The following is a 17763-nucleotide window of genomic DNA, read 5'->3' as shown; positions in this document are numbered from 1 at the left end:
CGCCGCCGCCGCCGGAACCGCGGTGCCGCTGACAGCGGCGTCACATCCGCCGGGGCGCGGGGCGGAAGGGGCGGCGCGGCGGGGGCGCGGGTCGTGCGCTCCGCCCGGTGCCGCTCGGTGCCCCCCGGTGCCGCCCGGTGCCGCCCGGTGCCGCTCCGCCGGCCCGGCCCAGCCCCGCAGCCGCCCCCATGGCGCTGGAACAGGCGCAGGGCGACGGCCCCGAGCCGCCGCGCCTCTGCGAGCCCGGCCCCGCCGCGCCGCCCGGCAGGTAACGGGGGGGCCCGGCGGGGCGGCAGCGCACCGGGATGGGGCGGGGATGGAACCGGGATGGGGCGGGGATGGGGCCGGAATGGAGCGGGAATGGGGCCGGGATGGAGCGGGGATGGGGCCGGGATAGGGCGAGAATAGGGCCGGGATGCGGCCGGGATGGAGCGGGAATGGAACCGGGATGGGGCCGGGATGGAGCGGGGATGGGGCCGGGATAGGGCGAGAATAGGGCCGGGATGGAGCGGGAATGGGGCCGGGATGCGGCCGGGATGGAGCGGGAATGGGGCGGGGATGGGGCCGGGATGGAGCGGGAATGGGGCGGGGATGGGGCCGGGATGGAGCGGGAATGGGGCGGGGATGGGGCCGGGATGGAGCGGGAATGGAACCGGGATGGGGCCGGGATGGAGCCGGGACGCGGCCGCGGCTGAGCCATTCCCCGTTCCGCAGCGGGAGCCCGCTCTCCGCCCCGGAGAGCCCCAGCGAGCCCGGGCCCGGCGGGGACGCAGAGCCCGCGGCCGCCCCCGGCCCCGGCGGCGATGCGGAGCCCGGGCCCGGCGGCGCGGAGGCCGCGGGACAGAGCGGAGCGGTGGCCGAGGAGCCCGACGAGGAGGCGGCCCCGGCCAGGCCGTCGCAGAACATCGCGGTGCAGGTGGGTGCAGCTCCCGGGGCTCCTGTAGCTCCCCGGGGCTCTGCCGTGCAGGTGGGTGCAGCTCGCTCCGGGGTTGTGCTTTGCGGGGCCAGGGCTCTGCAAGGCTCCTGGGGAACCCAGAGGACAAAGAACTGAGTAAGCCGTGACTGAAGGGTAGAACACATCTGTACCACTGCTGTATGTCCAGTCCTCTGCTTGAATTTTAATTAATCTTTAATTAAAATTTGACCCTAATGAGGCCACACCTGGAGTGCCGTGTTTAGGTCTGGGCTGCTCAGTACAAGAAAGAGAAGGAGCTACTGAAGAAGGGTGAAGTGGAGGCTGTGAAGATGATGAGGGGTTTGGAGCATCTCACTAGAAGGAGAGGCTGCAGGAGCTGGGCCCGGTTGGGCTAGATAAGTCTGAGAGGGGATCCCATTAATGCATGTAAATATCTCCAGGGGGTGTCAGAGGATGGTGCCAGCTTCTTTTTGTTGGTGCCTAGCTATAGGATGAGGAACAATGGCCGTAAACTAAAATGATAAGTGTCATCACAATATGACAGAGATCTCCTTTCTGTGGAGGGTGGCAGAGCACTGGAGCAGGTGCCAGGGAGGGCCTGGAGTCCCTCTCTGGTCACTGCAGGGTCTGATCTCAATCATGTCCCTTCACAGACCGACTTCAAGGCGGCTGATGCAGACGTGAACACAGACCAGGACATTGAGAAGAACCTGGTGGGTATCAAAGCCCTGTGCTCAGGCTCTGCTGCTCACACTCCCAGGCACAGGAGCTGGAGCTGTTCTTCTCACTTGATTCCTGTCAAAACAGAATCACAGAATCGTTGCAGTTGGAAAAGACCAAGTCCATCAAGTGTCAGCCTTGAAGTCTGTTACAGGCTGTCCTTGTCCTCTCCCCTGCAGGACAAGATGATGTCCGAGAGGGCCTTGCTGAAGGAGCGCTACCAGGAGGTGTTGGACAAACAGAGGCAGGTGGAGAATCAGCTGCAGGTCCAGCTCAAGCAGCTCCAGCAGCGGAGGGAAGAGGAGATGAAAAACCACCAGGTATTTGGTGAAGAGCTGCTTTTGTTTAACCTGCCCTGTAATTAATTTTAAAGTCTTTATGAAGAGGCAGGAGAACCTGCAGTCCAGAGCATCAGTCTCCTCAGTTTCCTCATAATAACCAATTTATATCTCGACTCAATCTGCTAAAAATAAAGACTTTGCTGTGTAATCTCATTAACCAATTAATCTAAAAAAAAAGTATTTTAAATCAAAACCGTTACTTGGTAATTTTGCTCTATATCTGTGTGATGTTTCTTTTACTCCAGGAGATCCTGAAAGCCATTCAGGATGTTACGATCAAGCGAGAAGAGACTAAGAAGAAGATGGAGAAAGAAAAGAAAGAATTCCTGCAGAAAGAGCAGGATCTCAAAGCTGAAATTGAGAAACTCTGTGAGAAAGGCAGAAGGTATTTGTACAGAACATAAAGTATTTTTGGGGAAGAAGACCTTGCTTAACCGTGATAGAAACCTGATGGAGCAAAGAGCTTTAAACTTTTAGGAAGCAGTGAGTATTTAGGTCAGACCTGTACACGGATGAATTTAGGATAGGCCCTGTATTTGAATTAACATTTTTATGGAGCCATTCTGTTATGTCATAGAGCTCTGGTTTTTATTCTGAGGCTCAGTGGTGTTTTTGGGTAAAACTCCTGCAGTGATGGCTCCGAGTGCTCAGCCCTTTTCCCCCAAGTGACGGTGGCAGAGCACGTGCTGGGGGAGCAGCGCAGCTGCCTGCAGCCAGCCTGGTTCTGTGCCACAGCTTTGTGCAGTGTCATGAGACAGCAGGATTTGTGCTCCAGAGGCTGTTTTTGGTGGCTGTTTTCCCACACACATTGCAGGGAGCCCTCCCCAGCCCGTGGTGTGGGGATGGGGATGTTTGGATGTGGGCCCTGCTGTGTTGGGGTTCCAGCTGTGCTGTCCCTTTTCTCCCGTGCAGGTTGCTGAAGGAGCAGGAGGAGAAGGAAAACAAGATTGCCTCTCTGATTGCAGAGCAGTCTGATGAGAAGTAAGGCTCTTATCCCTCACCTGATTAGTGCTGCCCAGAGCACTGTTCCTTCCTGTCATTCTGCCTCAGAGAGAATCCAGTGCTTTGGTTGGGACAGAGCAGAGACAGTGAGCCAGCACTGCTGGCCACTTACGTGCCCTAGAGGTTTTATCTCCTCTTTCAGCATCAGGGCTCTGGATTAAATCTTCCTTGATCCCAGTCACAAGCAGACTCCTGGGTGCTTGTGACATAAAGATCCCACAAGATTAGAGCTTGTGCTTGGTCATTGACTCAGCTTGTAACTGCTACTTCTGACTGAGCTTCACCTCCCCAGAATTAGGGCAGACTGATGGCCCTGTCTGTTCCCCACAGCTGTCCAGCTGCACTAAACTCTGGGTATTTAGAGCTGGGCAGAGGTGCTCCAGGTGTTCCCAAAGCACAGGTGGAAATGCCCAGCTTTAAACTTCTCCAGGATCAGAACAGCAGAGCTGCTCGTGTTGGTTCCTGGTTCAGATCTTCCCTGGGGTCGGACTGAATTTTGCTGAGAGGAATTCCCCTTGTTTGGCCCAGTGTCTTTGCACGCTGCTTGTTTGTGTGCTCTGGAGCAGCTCACTGCTGGGACAGAGACTCACACAGCCCAGGGAGCTGGGGCTGGTGTCACGGGCTGGAGACTGCTGATCTGCCATGTTCCAGCCATCCAGAGCTCCTGGGATCCATCCTCTGGGGCCGTTCCAGTGCCTGAGCCTGGGGGGGCTCATTCTGCTCTGCTCTGCTCTGTTCTGTGTGCAGGCAGCTGTGGGAGATGGAGCTGGACAAGCTGAAGAACCAGCACAATGAAATCAACAGGAACATTCTCGAGGAGACAGAGCGGGCCTGGAAGGCAGAGGTGAGCAGGTGACTCCTGCCCTGCAGAGTGGCTGGTTTGAGGTTCCAGCTGGGTGATGGGCAGTGCTGTGAAATCAGGAGCAAGGCCAAGTCCCGCTCTGTGGGATAAGAGGAGAGATGAACACGTGTCAGTGCAGGGAGCGTTAGCAGGGAGCCGTGCCCAGTGCCTGGGCTGGCAGCAAGAAATGGGAGTACAAAACTGAGCCTCTGTCCACAGATCCTGTCCCTGGAGAGCCGGAAGGAGCTGCTGGTGTTGAAACTAGAAGAAGCAGAAAAAGAAGCAGAGCTACACCTCACCTACCTCAAGTAAGTCTGTGATGTGTCAGAAGTGGCAGGGAGGGTCCCTCAGGTGTCCCCATCTCCTCTTCCTCTGCTTACCTTGGAGGTTGGACTGGAATAGTTCAGGATTTGCTGTGGTTTTCTTGGTGTGATTCAGTAATGTCCCACAGCAAGGGCGTGTGGGGCTGTGCTTGTTCCCTGTCACTGTTCACCAGCCAGTGCTGCTGGCTGTGTGTGTCCCCCAGGTCAGTCCCTCTCCCTTGTGGGGTGCCTCACTGGGGGTGAGCCCTTCCCACCCCTCTGGAGGAGGGGAAGCCAGGGGGGTGTGGGGGTTGCTGTTCCCACCTCGCAGCCAGTGAGAGCACAGTTGCAAGTGGGAAAGTTCAGCTGTGCTTGCAGGTCTGCACCACCCACGCTGGAGACCATGAGGCCGAAGCAGGAGTGGGAGATGAGGCTCAACAGGATACGTATGACCAAGCAGAGTGTCCGAGTAAGTTCTGCTGACCTCTCCCCGCCTAGCAGTGAGCAGTTCCTCACACACACAGTGAGCCCTTCACATACACAGTGTTCCTCCCTTCAGCTCCTCTCCCTTCTTTTGTGGAGCCAAACAGTGCCACTTTAGGGCCTGCCACCCCCTGGTTTAGATGCCCCAAACTCGCTCAGCTTTGATAAACAATCCTGTTTTCTTCCCTCTCTGCCAGGATCAGTTCAATGACCACATCCAGATGGTGAGGAATGGCACAAAGCTGAGCAGCCTCCCCCAGATCCCAACACCAACGCTGCCTCCTCCACCTTCAGAAGTGAGTGCCTCTCCAGCCCCACAGCGTGGTGCTGCCAGGCCCTGGCACAGCCTGCCTGGTGCTGGCCATGTGTGGGGTGGCCCATTCCCTCTCTGGGCTTATCAGAGAGGAGGGGAAGGGTCTCCTTCACTTTCAGCCGCCAGTGCCTGCAGTTCCCACCTTGCCTGCAGAGGAGGGCACTCAGCTCTGCTTCCAGGAGCTCTCACTCTAACCAGCCTTTCCCTCCTGCCCTGCTTTTCTTTCTCAGACAGATTTCATGCTGACGGCATTCCAGCCCAGCCCCTCCCTGACCCCCCGGCTGCCCTTCCCCATCGGGCCCGTGCCCGTCCCCATGGTCATGCCCAGCGCCGATCCCCGGGCTCTGTCCTTCCCCCTGCTGAACCCCGCCATGTCCAGGCCCAACCAGCCCTCCCCACCCCTGCCCGCCTCCCAGGGCAGGAGCAGCCCGGTGGTGGCGTCTCTGCTGGGCACCCACAGCCCCCACATGGCGCCCGCTGCCCCCATCCCTCCTCCGCCCGGCCTGGGCGGTGCCCCCGAGTTCCCCCGGGCCCAGCCGGCCGACAAGCTGGAGAAGCTGCTGGAGAAGCTGCTCACCCGCTTCCCTCAGTGCAACAAGTAAGGCTCTGCCGGGGGTTTTGGGGGGCAGGGGCTTGTGAGGGCGCTGGGAGGTGGGATCAGGGCATGGGGGGCTCCTGGTGTCCGTGGGGGCTCTGGGAAGGGAGGCAGGCAGAGGTGGTGGTCTCCAGCAGGTCTGCCCTAGTGCTGGGGATGGGGATCACTGGGAGCTTTGCAGGGATATCTGGGCACGGCCCCCCCAGCCTGGCTGGGGGGGTTCCCTGCTCTTTCCCCAGTGCTTTGAGGAGAAAAGCTCCTCAGCACGTGGCTCACCTCACCTGGACGGTGGAGGGGAAGCACACGGCATCCCCCAGGCAGCGGTGGCTGAGGGATCCCGGTGTGTGAGCACCAGGAGCTCTTAGCAGGCTGCTGTCCACGCAGGGCCCAGCTGACCAACATCCTGCAGCAGATCAAGACTGCCCGCAGGACCATGGCCGGCCTGACCATGGAGGAGCTGAACCAGCTGGTGGCAGCCAAGCTGGCAGAGCAGCAGGAGCGGGCAGCAGCCGGTGCTCAGGTGGGACAGCCTGGGGGCTGCAGGGGGGCCTGGGGAGCAGGAGAGCTGCCTGGGGAGCAGGAGAGCTGCTGGGGAGCAGGAGAGCTGCTGCCCCTGCTCCCTGGCTCCCCATAGAGCTCGGGCTGTGCGTCAGGGCTGTCCCCTGGGCTCCCTGTGCTGCTGACTGCAGCGTAACCAGGGAATGGTTTTCCCTGGGGTGACTCCTCTGTCCTTTCCTCCCTGGGCTGTTCTGACGTGCCTCCTCTGCCTCGCTGCAGCCTCTGGGCCGGATCAGGGCCCCCATGTTCTCTGCTCCCCTGCCTCAGATCAGCACACCCATGTTCCTGCCCCCGGCCCAGGTCGCCTACCCAGGAACGGCGTCACACGTGAGGATGCTTGGCTGGACTGGGGAGGGGGAGCCTGTCTGGGGTGTCCTGGAGGGATGGGATGAGCCCCTGGAGCTGGGAGCTCTCCTCACACAGCTGCCTGGCTGCTGAGGTGAAGGGGGGAGGACTGGGGCACAGATCCTTTGGGTTTCACACTGGAACGCAGGGACACAGACACGATGGTGGCTCTCAGGGTGTGATGGCTGTGGGCAGAGGGGACTGTGGCCTCGGGCTGCAGCTGAATCTCATCAGAGCTGTGTGTCTGACTTGCCTGCCTCCTCCCAGACCCCAGCTGCCTGTAAGCTGTGTCTGATGTGCCAGAAGCTCGTGCAGCCCGGTGACCTTCACCCCATGGCCTGCTCACACGTGCTGCACAAGGAGGTGAGTGTGTTCTGCTCAGAGCCTCCTCCTGGTCCTTCCAGGTGACCCTTCCCGAGTCCTTCTTGTCCTGACACCTTGCCAGGAGAAGGGTATGATCAATAAACAGCTTTCCTGCATCCTGTCATCCCATCCTTTACTCTTGGCTGGGCCACCCTGCATGGCCAGGGTGTGGTGGCTTTAGGAGCAGGCTGCCCTTGTGTCCCTGAGCCTGTGTCTGTGAGGGTTGGATGCTGGAGCAAGGCAGTCTGGAAGGATCTGGAACACAGGGTCAGGGGAGAGCTGCCACTGCTGCCCAGGTGTCTGGGTGGGGGTGCCAGACAGGAGCTCCTGGCAAGAGGAGGGGACATTCCTGTCCCATGGATCTGGCAGTGGGTCACCTGTGTGGGCAGCCCCCCATCCCAACAGCTCTGTGGCCTCGGTGGCCCAAGGAAATGGAAACTCCCGTTGAGGAGGGCCTGATGGTCCTGCAGGGGTGACAAGGGCTCCTTCCTCACGGTGACCTTGTGCTGGAGGCTGCAGGAGCAAAGGACACCACCCCTGAATCAAGTGGACAATGACGGCACCTCTGGGTTGGGCCAGTGGCTCTTGACTAATTCTCTCTCTTCCAGTGCATCAAATTCTGGGCACAGACCAACACGAATGACACTTGCCCCTTTTGCCCAAGCCTCAAATGACGGCTGCTGGGACAGCGTGGGCCCCTGGGAGGAGTTGCTGTGAATAGACAGGATCAGTTCTAAGATTTCTACAGTTCTATATTTATACGATCATGTATACACATGTACATTTTTATTATATAGGTAATGTGTGTATAGAAAGTCTGTAAACATACAAATTCATAAATAAAGTGTGTATATTATGCAGTGATTTGCTGCAGCTCCTCATTTCTTATCTGCAGCCTTGCTGGCTTCTTCCAAATGAGGGTCAGCGTTCCCTGCTTGCTGGGAACCACCCCTGCCCACTTGGCTCCCATCAGCTCCTTTCCTAGGGCCATTCCTCATCACCTGCTGCCCCAATCCCTGCCACTCCTCACCTGCTTTTTCCCCTCGTGCCAGCGAACGAGTTGTGGACCAAGAGCCGATTTTTGTGGTCATTTATTTTAATGTCATAATAATTTACTGTGTTAACATTCATTGTTCTTACATAGACACTGGGTTACAGAGTACTGGAGCCTCCAGCGACAGCCCGTGGTCCCATCCTCTCCCATGCCCTCCCCTGCTGTCCCTGGGCCCGGGGAGGGAGCGCAGGGACGCGGCTGCGCTGCAGCTTGGGATAAACCAACCCGTCAGAATTCCTGCGTTCCCCCTCCTGTCCTTCCTGCTAGAGTGGGCTGGCTCACCAACCCTTTCTCCATGGACCTCGGTGGGATTGCGAGGTGCTCAGCACCGCTGAAAATCTGGCAATGACTCTCTAAAAATCCCCCCTCCCTTCCCTGGCAGTCTGTGGCAGGAACTGGGCACTGCTGGCAGCCCCAAGGGCACCCTGGTGCCCACCTGCTGCAGAACTGGGCGTTGCTGGCAGCCCCAGTGCCCACCTGCTGCAGAACTGGGCACTGCTGGCAGCCCCTCTCCCCCAGGGCAGGGCAGCCCCGGTGCCCACCCAGCTCTCAGGGCATGTTTTAAGGCAGTGGTCCACAACAGAGTCTCTGGGGTCCTGGGCAGGCACGAGGGTGGGGGGAGAGCGTTGTCCTCTTGCAGGGAGTGGCTGGGTGGGGTCTGGAGCGGGGCTGGGGGCTCGGTGTGAGCAGGGGCAGTGTGGGGGCTGTTGTGGCAGTGCCCCTGCAGGGTGGCTGGTCTCCTACTCTGCCGGTGTTTCCTGGCTCCCTCGCTGCCCTCCCAGAGCGACGTTTGGCTGCAGGGGTTAATTAACAAGCTCTGTGCTCGGTGAGTGCCGTGGGTGCTCAGTCTGTCCCTGCCTGACCCGGTGGCTCCGTGGGCAGCTGCCAGCTCAGCCCTGGCACTGCAGGTATCCCCTCTGCGTTCATGGAGGAGTGATGCCTTTCAACTGTGGAATCTCCGTGTCTGAGCCCTTTCCTACCCAGGCTGGAGGCAGAGAAGCAAGGGAATACAGCACTAGCACTGCCTGCAGGGTCACAGGTGTCTGCTCTGGGGAAGGGACGGTGATCCTGCAGCACGGGGAGGATCCTCACACGCTGAAAATCCTCTCTGAGGACAGAGGTGCCTTCTGTGCTCAGGGTCCTCTGGGCTTGGAGCCACTGCTCTTCGTGCTCCAGCCCTGCAGCCCCTCCTCGAGCCACCACCACATCTCCCACCACACACACGTGGCCGCACTGTGAGCCCTGGCCCTGCGCGCTGCCAACAATGGCTGAGCAGAAGGCTAAAAAGATTTAAAAAAAACCCCAAAACAAAACAGGACCGACCCCTAACGTTGGAACAGTGGCTTTCAGGGCTAGAATTAAAAATAGAGATATATGGATATACTGTACAGGTGAGAGGCAGCCGTGCTCTGTACACGTGGGACCGGCTCTGTACACGCTCTCAACGCGCTACCAGTGACACGCTTTGTAAAAAGAAAAAAATAAATACAACCATGTGTTTACAAAACAATAAACGCTGCAGTTCCTGCAGCTGCCGCCTGTCCCCGGGACGCCAGGGTGTCTCACAGCCAGGCCTGGACGTGTGGAGTGAGCAGGGAGGAGCTGCTGTGCCGTGGGGTGCGCTGGCGGTGAGCTGGGGGGCTGCAGGGGGGTCCAGGCTCCCCTATGGCTTACAAAGGGCTGGGTGGGCTGGGGAGCAGCCCCTGCCAGGGCTGGGAACCCCGCTGCTGGCACTGGCTTCTGCATGGCAGCTGCTGCTGATGCTGGAAGCCAGGGCAGGGAGCTTCCCATGCCATGTGATGTGGGGAGAGGATGGGTGCCTGCTCCTGCCTGTCCCAGGAGAGGATGGGTGCCTGCTCCTGCCTGTCCCAGGAGGGTGCAGGAAGTCCTGGGGCTGGCAGCAACAGCAGCACAGCTCGGGAAGGCAGGAAAATGCAGGGAAAATGTGAGAGTGAGCGCTGTAGGGGCAGCAGGGCAGGAGGGAAAGCCCTGTCTGGGCAGCCCAGGCTGGCCCTGCAGGGCTGTCTCTGAAAAGCCCGAGGCTGGATGGCTCCAGGATGATCCCTGGAGTCTGGCTCAGTGCAGGGAATCACAGGGGAGGCACAGCTGCAGCACAGCTCCCTGCAGGAGAGCCTGGGCTGGCAGCTTCCCCACGGGGCGAGCTGGAAAGGGACGCACAGGGATGGAAGGGGACAGGCAGGGGATGGCTCATCGGCATCACTCCATCAAGCCAGGCAAGGCTGGGTGGGAGAGCTTGGTCCCGTCCTGGTGCTGGAGCACAGAAGCTGCCCCCAGCGCCCAGGATGGGGTTGCTGAGCTCTCCCAGTGCCCAGTGCCACGCTCCTGCTGCAGCTCCCAGACGAATGGAGCCCGGGCTGGGGCTCCCCTGGCTGCTGGCCCTGATGGACACCGAGTCCCCAGGGTGAGCTCCCCACACTCCACCACAGCCCGGGAGCGAGGCCCTGCCCTGCTGCCTCACCTGCAGCCCCGGGGCTGCGCCCGCTCTGACCTCACTTCAGCAGGGAGATGTCGTCGGCAAAGTCGTCGTGGTCCCGCCGCAGGCAGCGGAAGCAGCGCCACTGGAACACCATGAGGCACAGGGGCAGCATGAAGAGGGCGCAGATGGCCGCCATGACGTAGGCGATGGTCATCAGCGTGGACTCGTCCGTCTGCGGGATGTTGTAGCCGCAGTCCTCCATGTTGGAGTGCAGGTGGGGCCCGTCCACCGCCGCCGTCCGGAACTCGTCGTGCACTGCGGGAAGGGAGGCAGGGTCTGGTGTCTGCACACCTGTGACCGTGTTCAGAGGGCTCCAAGGATGAGGGAAGAGATGAGGATCTGACTCCATGTCTCAGAAGGCTTCATTTATTATTTTATGATATATATTATGTTATGTTATGTTATGTTATATGTTATGTTATGTTATATCATATTATATTAAAACTATACTAAAAGAATAGAAGAAAGGATTTCATCTGAAGTCTAGATAATAATAGAAAAATAAAGAATGATAACAAAAGCTTCTGTCTCGGACAGAGAGCCCGAGCCAGCTCACTGTGATTTGCCATTAATTAGAAACAACTCTAGGAGACCAATCCCAGATGCACCTGTTGCATCCCACAGCAGCAGATAACCATTGTTTACATTTTGTCCCTGAGGCCTCTCAGCTTCTTAGGAGGAAAGGGTTTTTCATAGAAGATGTCTGTGACATACACCCATGTCCCCTCCACGCCTCCCCGTGGGCCCAGCTCACCATGGCAGGCGCTGACGGCAAAGCCGATGCGCTTGCGGGCGCGGTCGAACACCACGTAGAAACCCTCCATGATCACAGCGCCCATGACGGTGCCCGTGGAGGACTGGGAGATGGCAAACTTGTAGCAGTCATCCTGAGAGGTGGCCACGTCCTCCACCGGGCGCAGGTATTGCTGCGGGGGCAGAGGAGCGCTCAGGGAAGGGGCACGGGAGGCAGCTGTGCCCACCCAGCCGTGCCCTGCCCTCTCCAGCTCGGCTCTGGCCAGCCCAGTACTCACCTGGGGCAGGATGGTGATCCGGAAGGACTGGTTGGTGGCCTCCCCCATCAGGTAGAGGGACAGCACCGGGAAGATGTGCCAGGGGGTGGTGCCGACCTGCCAGCAAACCAGCTGCTCCCCCAGCCAGAAGCCGTCTGGGAACTTCTCCGTCTGCCAGAGGGAAAGGGGAGGTGAGCGGGGCCAAGCTGGGCAGGCAGCAGAGATGTCAGGCTGGTGAGGGGCAGCCACACTGCCTCAGCCCCCTGGGCTGTGCCCGTGGGGAAGGGATGGGTTCCACTGACCGAAGATGCTGTTTTGATGGATTTCACCGCAGCCTCAAACACCTTCTTAGGCAGCCTGAGGTTGGTGGTCCCGCTGTCCACAATGCTCTTGTCGTAGTTGTACTGGGGGCAGAAAGGAGGAGTGATCCAGGTGCAGGACCCCAGCCCACTCCCCTGAGCAATGCTGGGTGTCTCCAGTGCCCGTGGGGCAGTGCCACCACTGCCCACTCACCTCCTTGCAGTCCATGTTCAGGTCCTGCCCGTTGACCTCCAGCTTGACGATGATGACCTCGTAGTACCACTCCTTGCGGATGGGGGTGTACCAGATGTCACCCACGTACAGCGAGCGGTCGATGCCCCCGATGATCTGCAGGGCAGACAGGACGGCGCTGCCACCACGCGCTGGCAGTGCCACAGAGGAACCCCCCAGCCACCTGTGCAGGGCTCACCATGCTGCCTCCCACCGAGGCCACGGCCTCTGTCTCGTTGGGAGAGAAGCCTGTCCCGCACAGCTGCAGGGAGAAGATGTTGGGCACCCGCGTCTGCTTCACCAGGGAGTCAAAGAAGGGCTCCAGGCTGTCGTCGGGCTGGTGGCAGAGAGAGCAGAGGCAGGACAGGGATGTGTCAGTGCTGTCCCTTCTCCAGGAGCTCTCTGCACCCAGGGGAGCTCCCCTCAGCAGCACTGCTGTGCCCCAGGGGACAAACAGGGACAAGGAAAAAGGCAACTGAAGCGTTTTGGTGCTGACATCCAGGACTGCCAGCCAGGACTCACCCGGGCAATCTCGGCATAAGCCAGCCCCAGGATCCCTTCCCAGTTGGAGCCGTTGATGAAGAATTTGTCAGACTCCGTGATGGCAGCGATGTTGGCTCTGACAGTGACGTTGGGGCCGTGGGGGATGGTGACAAGGTCAGTGCCCAGCTCCCCTTCCCACTTGCCCTGGGTGTAGGGCACGTACACCCCCTTCCGCAGGTCACGGTAGGTGCTGGACCTGCAAGGGCGGCAAAGGGACGAGTCAGACCAGCAGGGTTTGTGTGCACCCAGCCACTCCAGAGGCCAGGTCATGCCTGGCAGGGTCTGGCCAGACCTGCAGCAAGGAGAAGCAGTGTGCCCGAGAGGCTGTGCCCTGTGTCCCCCCACAATACTCACAGCTGCCGCTGGTAGTATCTCCGGAGGAAGGGGTGTGGTGCAGCTCCCACAGCGAAGTTACTGCTCCCTGTGTCCACCAGGATATTCAGCTGCAGAAGGAAGAAAGACAGGAAGGGCCATGAGTGCAGTGGGACCCCCTTTTGTTGTGCCCAGAGAGGAGAGAAGGAGGAGGCGGAGCAGGAGGCAGCGACATCAGGGAGTTGCACAAAGAGCAAACACCATCCTGCACTGTGCAAACAGAGCGTGAGCTCCTCGCTCAGCCTCAGCCCCCAAATCCACAGGCAGGACTCAGGAACCACTTGGCAGGTGTCTTGGGGCAGCAACACAGGGTGCACAGGCTGCCCCTGCCAGGAAAGCAGATTTGCTGGCACTGCTGGTGGGCAGCATGGCTGGTGGGCAGCCCCCGCGGTCCCTGTGCCCGCTAATCACCACCCATATGCTGAGCCCTGCTCCCGATTCATTCCTGCCTGGGCAGGATTACCATGCTGGCAAACATCCCACGGGCAGGCCAGGAGTGGGCCAGCCTGATCCTGCCCTCAGCTGACCCGTGCCCGTGGCCCTGGTGAGGAGAGGGGCAGGAGAGGGCTGGGATTGCCCTGGTGGGATTGCCCTGGTGGGATTGGGGCTGTCCGAGCCTCCTGGCTCTGCTGGGCAGCACAGCTCGGGGTAAGCCCTGGCCCCAGACCCAGGAGCTGCCTCACAGCAGCACCCCGGGCAGCAGCTCCAGGGCTTTGGCCCCTAATCTGTGCAGGCAGAGGCAGAGGAAGGAGGTTAATGCGCTTGTGTTAATCGCAGCAGCGCCGGCTGCAGCTGCAGATTCCTCTCCCTGACAGGGGCTGGCACGTCCTGAGTGCCCCAGCTCCACCTCCCTGCCAAGAGGAACGTTTCAGGCTGTGGGTAAAGCTCAGAGCAGCACCTTCACCCCCCCATTACCCACCCTGGGCAGGTGCCAGCTCAGCACCCACCACACAGCCTGGCAACCCGGCACCTGCACTGCCAGGGCTGCTCCCAGCTCTGTGCCATTAGGGGCCACCTGCTCCATCCACACGGCTCATCTGCAATCCCCAGGGCACCCAGAGGAGCCTGGTTTCCCTGGAGAAGGACCTGCTGAGCTGACGCTGCAGGCAGAGGAGGCAGGGAGGGCTTTTACTCTCACAGGCTCCATCCTGCTGAAGGGGTCACGCACAGCACCCACGTGGAGAGGACCCAGATCCTCGAGACTCAGCCCAGCCATCCGTTCAGGCCAGGACATGGCACGTGAACCGGGGAGGCCAGGACATGTGTGGCAGTCCCTGCACTGCCTGAAACCTGTCCCTGGAAGTGACAGCCCCTCCAGGCACCTCAGGAGCAGCACTGGCTCTGTGCCACACGCGTCCCTAGAGCTGTGCGCTGCTCCTGGGGCACCAATCCTGTGCCATCTGCCCCAAAACACCAGCTCCTGCTGCTCGGCTCACCCCTCTCCCCTGTGTGTTTATGAATCAGCCCGTTCTGGGGAGCCAGGGAAACCAACACGCTTGGGCACATGGAATGTGTGAGCAATCAGCTGCTGACGGTGACTTGGCAGCGCAGCACGGCTCAGAACCAAAATTACAGCACAAGGGGACACAGAAACTTCCTTGTCAGCATCGGGAAGGTGAAAGGAAAGGTGAGAAGATGGATCACCCTCTCCCTGCTGCGTGAGAGCCTTTGGGAAGGATGCACCCACCCCGGGGCAAGCAGGCTCCCAATTTCCTGCAGAGGCACAGCAGAACTCTTTCATAGGAATCCTCTCATTCCATTGCAGTGCCCGGAGGGATTCTGCTCCAGCACACACACACACACACACACACACACACACACACAGACACACACACAGGCACCACGTTTGCATTTGGAAGCAATCCAGGGCTGAAGATGCTGCCCAAAGGGTGGCTGGCTCCGGAACGCGCGGGTGCCTGGAACAGGTGGTTCGCACAGAAATTATCTGGCAGCTGCGACACGTGGCAGGCAGGAGATGATGAAATCACATTTAAAACCAGATTTTAGAAGTAATCTCCTCCCTTTTTTTTCCTCTCAAACACACCCTGCCAGGCAATGTATCCCAGGCACACGAGGACAACACAATAGTGCTCCCAGAGATGCAATTTCCATGGCAGTGCTGTCGTTCCTCCATCCACTCCTTGCTCCCATTGCTCTCTCCCACCACGCACACAGAGCACAGCCAGCTCGTGGGGAACAACCAGCCTTTATTTCAGGGCCTGTGTGGGTGCTGGCTGTTCTGGCAGCACCCAAAAAGTGCTGATGGCAGGCATGAGGGAATGTGGCCCTGTGCTTGGAGGAACTGGAGCCTCGATCACCGAGCTGGACCTCTGGGCCAGACTTGTTGCTGGTGACAATGGGGATCAGGATGGGCACAAAAGGATTTAGCAGTGGGAACCTCCCCGATCTCGTCCATAAAACGGGAGGAGCTGGTTGCCCTGCGCTGTGTGACTGGCACCTGGCACTCAGCACTCACCCTGTCCCCAGCAGGCAGGCACACGGTGGCACACGAGCTGGGCAGCGTGTGAGGGATGCTGACAAAAAGATGGAGCAGGATCAGAGCCTGGTGACGCACCAACGCCTGCTCTGCCGGCTCCCTTTCCATCCCATTTTCCTGCACTTTGTCTCCCCACGCTGCCCCAACTCCTGCGCAGCAAAAACCATCACGAGGTGCCCGGGAAAGCCGAGCTCGGGAGGATTTCTGGCGAATTTCCGCGGCCGGGAGCAGCAGGCAGAGGCAGGCAGCAGCTGCGCCCGGGGCTGCGCTGGGAGGAGCTGCCAAGCGCGGCTCGGCCGTGGGCTCCTCCGTGCCCGCGTGTGCCCGCTCCAGGCGGGCACGGGGCTGCGCAGCCACATCCCACCCGCCCGCCGCCCACAGCCCGCGCGGCTCCCGCGGCTCGGGAGCGGGGAGGGAGCGATGGAGCGATGCAGCCCGGCTCGCCCGCACGTAGAGGCACACGCAGCACCGGCCCCTGCGCCCGGGCAGCCCCGGGAGCGCTGGGGTCACCTTCGGCGGGGCCCTGCGGCCAGTTTTAGCCGAAAGGCAGCGGGAAAAGCATCAGCGGAGCGATGAGAAGCAGGAATGGTGCCCGGGCCGTGCGGTGAGAGGCACGCGAAGCCATGGTGGCACCCGCGGCGCTTCTGCTCCGCGCCCCGCAGCCCCGCAGCGGGCCGGAGCGGCACCCGCAGCCGCCGGGGTGCGGGGAATGCAGGGGATGAGGGAGATGCGGGGGAAGCGAGAGATGCGGGGCTCCCCTCCCACCTCACCTTCTGCGGGGGGCTGCCCACCGTCATCTCCACGTAGTAGCCCTGCCCGGACTTGCCCCGCAGGTTGTCGATCATGTCCACGAAGCTGCCGGCGCTGTCGGGCCCGGCGTCCAGCGGCGCCCGGCGCTGCCGGAGCCCCGACGGCGGGGCCGCGCCGCCCCGCAGCGGCAGGCGGATGCGCGGCGGGGCCGGGAGGGCGCGCACGACGCCCAGCCACAGCAGCAGCCAGGGCCAGGCGGGCGCCATGGCCGCGGGGAGCCCTCGGGGGACGCGGTCAGCGGGCCCGCAGCGCCCCGCGCCTCGGCGGGGCGGCCGCGCCGGGGCGGGCGGGCGGCGCGGCGGCGGCGGGCATGGCGGCGCGCACGGACCCGCCCCGGAAAGCCCGCCCGCCGGCGGAAGCGCTCACCGAGAGACCCGCCCCGGCCCTGCCCGCTGCCCGCGGCCCTTGGCCGCTCCCCCGGCCCGTGCCCGTCCCGCTGCCCCGTCCCGCCCCGCCGGGACGCGCCGGGACGCGCCGGGACGGACCGGGCCGGGCCGCGGGCGGTACCCACGCGTCGCCACGGCAACCGCAGCCCCGGCGGCCCCGCCGCGGTGACGTCATGCATCCTGCCTCCGCGGCGGCCAATGGGGTGGCGCGCATCGCCCCGCCGGCCAATGGCGGGGAGGGGGCGGGCCCTGGGGCAGCGGCCGCGGCGGCTCCCGCGCTCCCGGCAACCGGCGGCACCCGCGGGGCGGCGGACGGGGCCCGCGGCACGGTGAGCGGCGGGCGGGCGGGGCCCCACGGCGGCGGGGAGCCGGGCCCGGGCCCCGGGAGGGTCCCCTCGGTGAGCGGGGGCTGCGGGGAGCGGCCCCGCGCCGCGCGGTTCCGGCCTCCCGCCGCACGCGGGCTCGGGCTGTGCGAGTGTCGCGTGGGTGCTGCCGTGATACGGGCGAAAATGGCTTTTTTTCCTACTTTTTCAACTACCCTGTCAACCAAAGCTGTTTGTCCTCCTTGCCAGCCGCGCTTTTTCCGTGGCTCCGGGCTGGCGCGGCGGCGGCTGCGCTGCGGCTTCGGTTCTGTTTGCACGGGGCTATAGAACGGTTTTTCGGGTTGGAACGGACCTGAAAATCACCCATTTCCACCCTATGCCATGGGCATGGGCCTTCCACTACCCCAGCTCGCTCCAAGCCCCCCATCCAACCTGGCCTTGAACACTTCCAGTGATGGGGCTGCCACAGCTTCTCTGGGCACCCTGTGCCAGGGTGTCCCCACCCTCACGGGAAAGAATTCCCTCCCCAGATCTCACCTAAATCCTCCTCTTTTAGTTTAAAGCCGTTCCCCCGTGTCCCCACCTATTGCAGCTGCCCCTCAAGCACTGAAAGGTCGCACTGAGGTCTCTCCGTTTGTGGTGAGGCAGGTTCTCCAGGAGAGGAGTGAGCCCATCATTCATCCCCCGGGGCCAATTCCAGGGATGGGAGACGGGGCTGAGATGGTTTTGGGAGAGGAAAATAGGAACACAAGGCTCTGAGTGAGGTGCCCACACCCAAATGCTCTGACTGGGGACGTTTGGGAGGGGCAGTGGTGTGGTTTGGATCTCCTGAGGATATCTTCACCTGGAAGTGCCAGGATTAGTTAGTTGCTGCTTCTAAGACTGACTTTACATAAGAGTTATAAATACAGCGTGGGCTGAGGACACGGGGAGCTGGAGAGGGCAGTGCTGGCCGTGTCAC

At 61.2% G+C, this 17763-nt stretch overlaps 2 protein-coding genes across 3 annotated transcripts; one reads left to right on the top strand and one right to left on the bottom strand.

Annotated features, from left to right (window-relative positions):
* Positions 1–646: 646 nt before the first annotated feature.
* RNF214 (ring finger protein 214) lies at positions 647–7636 on the top strand. The gene is made up of 14 exons (XM_058818967.1): positions 647–916; positions 1570–1629; positions 1816–1956; positions 2223–2362; positions 2890–2958; positions 3727–3823; positions 4040–4128; positions 4501–4591; positions 4803–4901; positions 5149–5516; positions 5898–6033; positions 6291–6398; positions 6684–6779; positions 7388–7636. The coding sequence occupies exons 1-14, from the start codon at positions 647–649 to the stop codon at positions 7451–7453; spliced, it is 1830 nt and encodes a 609-aa protein (XP_058674950.1). The 3' UTR covers positions 7454–7636.
* A 218-nt stretch (positions 7637–7854) lies between these two features.
* BACE1 (beta-secretase 1) lies at positions 7855–16299 on the bottom strand. 2 transcript variants are annotated; one of them, XM_058819195.1, is made up of 10 exons: positions 16054–16299; positions 12769–12857; positions 12394–12610; positions 12071–12208; positions 11854–11988; positions 11643–11744; positions 11362–11511; positions 11085–11256; positions 10313–10585; positions 7855–8818 (listed from the first exon to the last, which is right to left on the bottom strand). In XM_058819195.1, the coding sequence occupies exons 1-9, from the start codon at positions 16297–16299 to the stop codon at positions 10344–10346; spliced, it is 1491 nt and encodes a 496-aa protein (XP_058675178.1). In that variant the 3' UTR covers positions 7855–8818; positions 10313–10343. The 2 variants fall into 2 exon arrangements, with proteins under 2 accessions (XP_058675178.1, XP_058675177.1); XM_058819194.1 differs by having other exon boundaries at positions 7855–10585.
* Between the last annotated feature and the right edge of the window lie 1464 nt (positions 16300–17763).

The sequence above is a fragment of the Ammospiza caudacuta genome, chromosome 23 (assembly GCF_027887145.1).
Source record: "Ammospiza caudacuta isolate bAmmCau1 chromosome 23, bAmmCau1.pri, whole genome shotgun sequence".
NCBI lineage: Eukaryota > Metazoa > Chordata > Aves > Passeriformes > Passerellidae > Ammospiza > Ammospiza caudacuta.
Note: the sequence above shows the minus strand (reverse complement) of the source record. Positions and strands in the feature narration are given on the sequence as shown.

What these genes read in the sequence shown, in the direction of transcription:
- RNF214 (XM_058818967.1), top strand. Translation starts at nt 647, where the DNA reads ATGGAACCGGGATGGGGCCGGGATGGAGCCGGGACGCGGCCGCGGCTG. An exon ending in GCAGAGCAGTCTGATGAGAA is followed by an intron (nt 2,959 to 3,726) that starts GTAAGGCTCTTA and finishes TTCTGTGTGCAG; the next exon opens with GCAGCTGTGGGAGATGGAGC. An exon ending in TGACCAAGCAGAGTGTCCGA is followed by an intron (nt 4,592 to 4,802) that starts GTAAGTTCTGCT and finishes CCTCTCTGCCAG; the next exon opens with GATCAGTTCAATGACCACAT.
- BACE1 (XM_058819194.1), bottom strand. Translation starts at nt 16,299, where the DNA reads ATGGCGCCCGCCTGGCCCTGGCTGCTGCTGTGGCTGGGCGTCGTGCGC. An exon ending in CTTATGCCGAGATTGCCCGG is followed by an intron (nt 12,209 to 12,393) that starts GTGAGTCCTGGC and finishes CTCTGCCACCAG; the next exon opens with CCCGACGACAGCCTGGAGCC. An exon ending in CCATCAAAACAGCATCTTCG is followed by an intron (nt 11,512 to 11,642) that starts GTCAGTGGAACC and finishes TCCCTCTGGCAG; the next exon opens with ACGGAGAAGTTCCCAGACGG.